Raw genomic sequence first — 3,776 nt, 5'->3', positions numbered from 1 at the left:
ACTCCCGTTACTGTTACCACGCAAAAATCAACAACCCCAACCACATCTCAGTAGTAGGAGCATCCCCTTCTCAATGAATGTAACATCCCTCTATTCCTTTCTCTTTCTTACAACTTTTATATATTTCTTTGGCTGTTCCTGTGTGTGTGTGTAGAGCCTAATGGCCTGAACTTTGGTTAAACGTATACATTAATTTTTACCTGATACACTTCTCTCTTAAAGAGGAGAAGGAGGAGAAGGGGACAACAGAGGATGAGATGGCTGGATGGCATCACTGACTTGATGGACATGAGTTTGAGCAAGCTTCGGGAGTTTGGTTGATGGAAAGGGAAGCCTGGCGTGCTTCAGTCCATGGGGTCACAAAGAGTTGGACACGACTGAGAGACTAAACTCTCTCTTAAAATCATGTCAGTTCGATCTCAGCACAAAGCAGATGCACCACAGATGTTAGCTTACTCTGGCCCTAATAACAGTGATGGGAAATCCAGGCAAAGAAGTGTTGTTTTCACTAATACTGCTCCTTAAATCTCAGACGATAAAGTGTCAGCTAATTACCCCCTGGGTCCCTGGCTTTCACTGGAGCCTTCTAAAATACACAAAACCAAAATGAAGGCAGAACACTATTAGCACTCCATAATTCAAGCAAACAAGAGATGTGTTTACTCTGCCTGGCTACTGACCACCTGCCTTCCCATCCCACAAGGCAGGTATCCATATATAGCATCTCCCTGGTCACATTCCTGCAAGGAGTGAACCTCTTTCTGGGCCTCACAGTCTGTGAATCTGCAAGAAGCGGGCCCCGACAGCATGCATCTTCTCTTCCTTCAGCTGCTGGTGCTCCTGCCTCTAGGGGAGGCTGTGCAGCACGGGGATGGTCGCCAGAGGCAGAGTTCTGTCTCTCTTGTGCTCCTAGAAAGGAATCGCAGAGAGCTCTCCATGGGCACTCAGGAGGAAGCAGAGGAGAAGCCAGATCTGTTTGTGGCCATGCCACATCTGATAGGTGCCAGCCCTGCAGAGGAGGGCCAGAGGCAGAGAGAAAAGATGCTGTCCAGGTTTGGGAGATTCTGGAAGAAGCCGGAGAGAGAGCTGCACCCATCCCAGGGCTTAGTCAGTGAGCAGTTATTCCCTGGGACTTGGGGCCTCACTCAGCCCAAGGATAGGATGCCGATGGAGAAGTCTCCTCTCCGGGAAGAAGCCAAGAAATTCTGGCACCACTTCATGTTCAGAATGAGTCCAGCTTCTCAGGGGATCATCCTGCCTATCAAAAGCCATGAAGTACATCAGGAGACCTGTAGGACAGTGCCCTTCAGCCAGGTATTTGTTCTGGGTGGGGGCGGGGATCCAGATTTTCAGGAGGGAGTAGACAGCTGGGGTGGGTGAAAAGCAGGGATGAATGTGCCAGGAGTCTGAGTCTCCTAATTTCCAGATTTGGTCCTTGGACCTTCATCATGAGATTTGGCAAAGTATGCTCATATTCCCTAAATTTGTTTCTAACCTTGGAAATGCTGCAAAGATGGTATGAGGGTAGTGCTAATGTTAGTAATCATTCATATTGATCACACAGAGCTTTGTGTTTTTTTTGGGGGGGGGTTATTTATTTGTTTTTACACTGGTGTGGTCTATCTGGAGAAGTAATTGATTGTACCCCCAGTTACGAAATTGGGAACGTAGAGTGATCACTGGAACTTCTCCCTAGCTGCATCTCTACACTCCATTAGACATGGATGAGCAGGTGGGTTCCATCTGCAGATAAGTGGGATATGCTGGACTCCTCCCCAAACATGCATGTATGATGGTCTTAATCTCTGTATTTCACACCCAGCTACTTCATAGGTCTATCACCTATGTCCAGGTTGTCAGGCAAAAGTTGCCAGATTATTTCTAGCATTACATAGCAAAAATGATTTAATACAGCAGATTTTCTCATAAGCTTTCAAAAAGTAATCTTGATATGAAATCACATTTCCTCCCCTTAGAAAAGCCTGTCTCCCAATTCATGTGGTGTTGGCTGATTTGTGGTTAGGATGATTGATTCCACACTATTAAGACCAGGGAGCATTCTACTATCTACTTCCTCCAGTCAGTCTGGCAAAGCCCACGCTCCAAATGTTAGATTAAAATTGAGAAATTGCATCAGGTCCTTAAACACAGAGATAGTGAACCAAAAGCAATGCAGGGTAGAATAAAATTTTACAGTCCAGTAAAGCTACCCAATTAAGCAGGCAGTATTATAAGGTAATTGACTGTGCAAGGCAGTTAAGTATTCTGAAAAGGCAAGGATACGTACAGTGACGAGGCAATGATCAAATAATAATGACTGCTTTGTTGGCCCATGTATAATTAGAAAATTGCTCCTAAGAACTGGGCAATCAAGTTTCCTTTGAACTCTTATTTTGAATTCTATTGCTAATCAAATTAAGAGTAAGGTGTTTGGCTCATATATTTTGAAGGGCACATAAAGCTAGGTGTCTGGGGTTACGGGAGAGGCAGAGATGATGTCACACAAAATGATTTAGAGGTGTAGGTGCTGCAACTTTGCTCCATGCAACTTTAATAAATTTGAATGTACTGTAAACACTGCAAAATAGGACAGAATTAAACTCTTGATGTTCTGATCTATTCTGTGAGCTATTGAACAAATATGTAATGAGAATTTATTATGTACAATGCACCGTGAAGAGTAGAAGGGTGAGACACATTATTGACAAGAAGCAAGCCATTAGAATTTTTCAGACCAGTAACATCAAACTTAGAGTTTGGCATTCAAGTGTAAACGTTTTCATATTACCTTAGGTATTTCCTACAGGTTAATTTATTAATTTACCCAATAAAAGAAATTTACTTGAGGTAGCTCTATGCTCTTAAGATACCATCACTTGGATATTTGCAAAATGTATCCAACATTGGAAAGATTTTTAAATTTTAGTCTAAGTTATCCTCAGGCTTGGAAAGGCCTCCATGGTGGCTCAGATGGTAAAGAATCTGCCTGTAATAGAGGAGAACTGGGTTCAATCCCTGGATCGGGAAGATCTCCTGGAGAAAGGAATGGCAACCCACTCCAGAATTTTTGCCTGGAGAATTCCATGGACAGAGGAGACTGGTGGGCTACAGTCCATGGGGATGCAAAGAGTTGGACATGACTGAGCAACTAACATCCTCAGACTTAATAGTCTAGAGCTTCTGCATCATGTATGTTAAAGAAATGATTCAAGATAATTTAATGGAGATGTGTTTGCCTTTTAGACTATCACCCATGAAGACTGTGAGGAAGTGGTTGTACAGAACAACCTCTGCTTTGGAAAATGCGGGTCCCTGCCTTTTCCTGAAGCTGCGCAGCATCCCCACACATTCTGCTCCCACTGCCTGCCTGCCAAGTTCACCACGAGGCACTTACAGCTCAACTGCACCGGCCTGGCTATGGTGGTCAAGGTGGTGATGCTGGTGGAGGAATGTCAGTGCATGGGGAAGACAGAGCATCAGCATGGCTACCCCGAACAGGCTGGCTTTCGGGCAGAATTTCATGTCCAAGATCCCTTTATCCCAGGATTTTCAACATAAAAAAAAAAAAAAGAAAAGCTATCTTACCATTATCAGCAAAATTACTGGTTACTCAGTCTGAAATGTTAAATGGGTATGTAATATTTTAAGAGAAAGATGGTTTACAAAATAGTTGTGAAAATGAGTTAGAGGTCATGATATTTATTCATCCATTTATCAGTGCACATTTGGGATCTAGTCTCGACTCTGACACTAACTGGGTATAGCACGTTAATGAG

The 3,776-nt window shown here is 43.5% G+C and overlaps 1 protein-coding gene across 1 annotated transcript; it reads left to right on the top strand.

Annotated features, from left to right (window-relative positions):
• The first annotated feature begins 807 nt into the window (after window positions 1-807).
• Window positions 808-3,558, top strand: CER1 (cerberus 1, DAN family BMP antagonist). Its single transcript, XM_043486758.1, has 2 exons — window positions 808-1,314; window positions 3,244-3,558. The coding sequence occupies exons 1-2, from the start codon at window positions 808-810 to the stop codon at window positions 3,556-3,558; spliced, it is 822 nt and encodes a 273-aa protein (XP_043342693.1).
• Window positions 3,559-3,776: the final 218 nt, after the last annotated feature.

This window comes from Cervus canadensis, chromosome 14 (assembly GCF_019320065.1).
Source record: "Cervus canadensis isolate Bull #8, Minnesota chromosome 14, ASM1932006v1, whole genome shotgun sequence".
Lineage (NCBI taxonomy): Eukaryota > Metazoa > Chordata > Mammalia > Artiodactyla > Cervidae > Cervus > Cervus canadensis.
The sequence above is the reverse complement of the archived record's forward strand: the minus strand, read 5'-3'. Positions and strand labels throughout refer to the sequence as shown.

Coding starts and splice junctions, on each gene's coding strand:
- CER1 (XM_043486758.1), top strand. CDS start 808: ATGCATCTTCTCTTCCTTCAGCTGCTGGTGCTCCTGCCTCTAGGGGAG. Junction 1,315..3,243: donor GGACAGTGCCCTTCAGCCAG/GTATTTGTTCTG, acceptor TTTGCCTTTTAG/ACTATCACCCATGAAGACTG.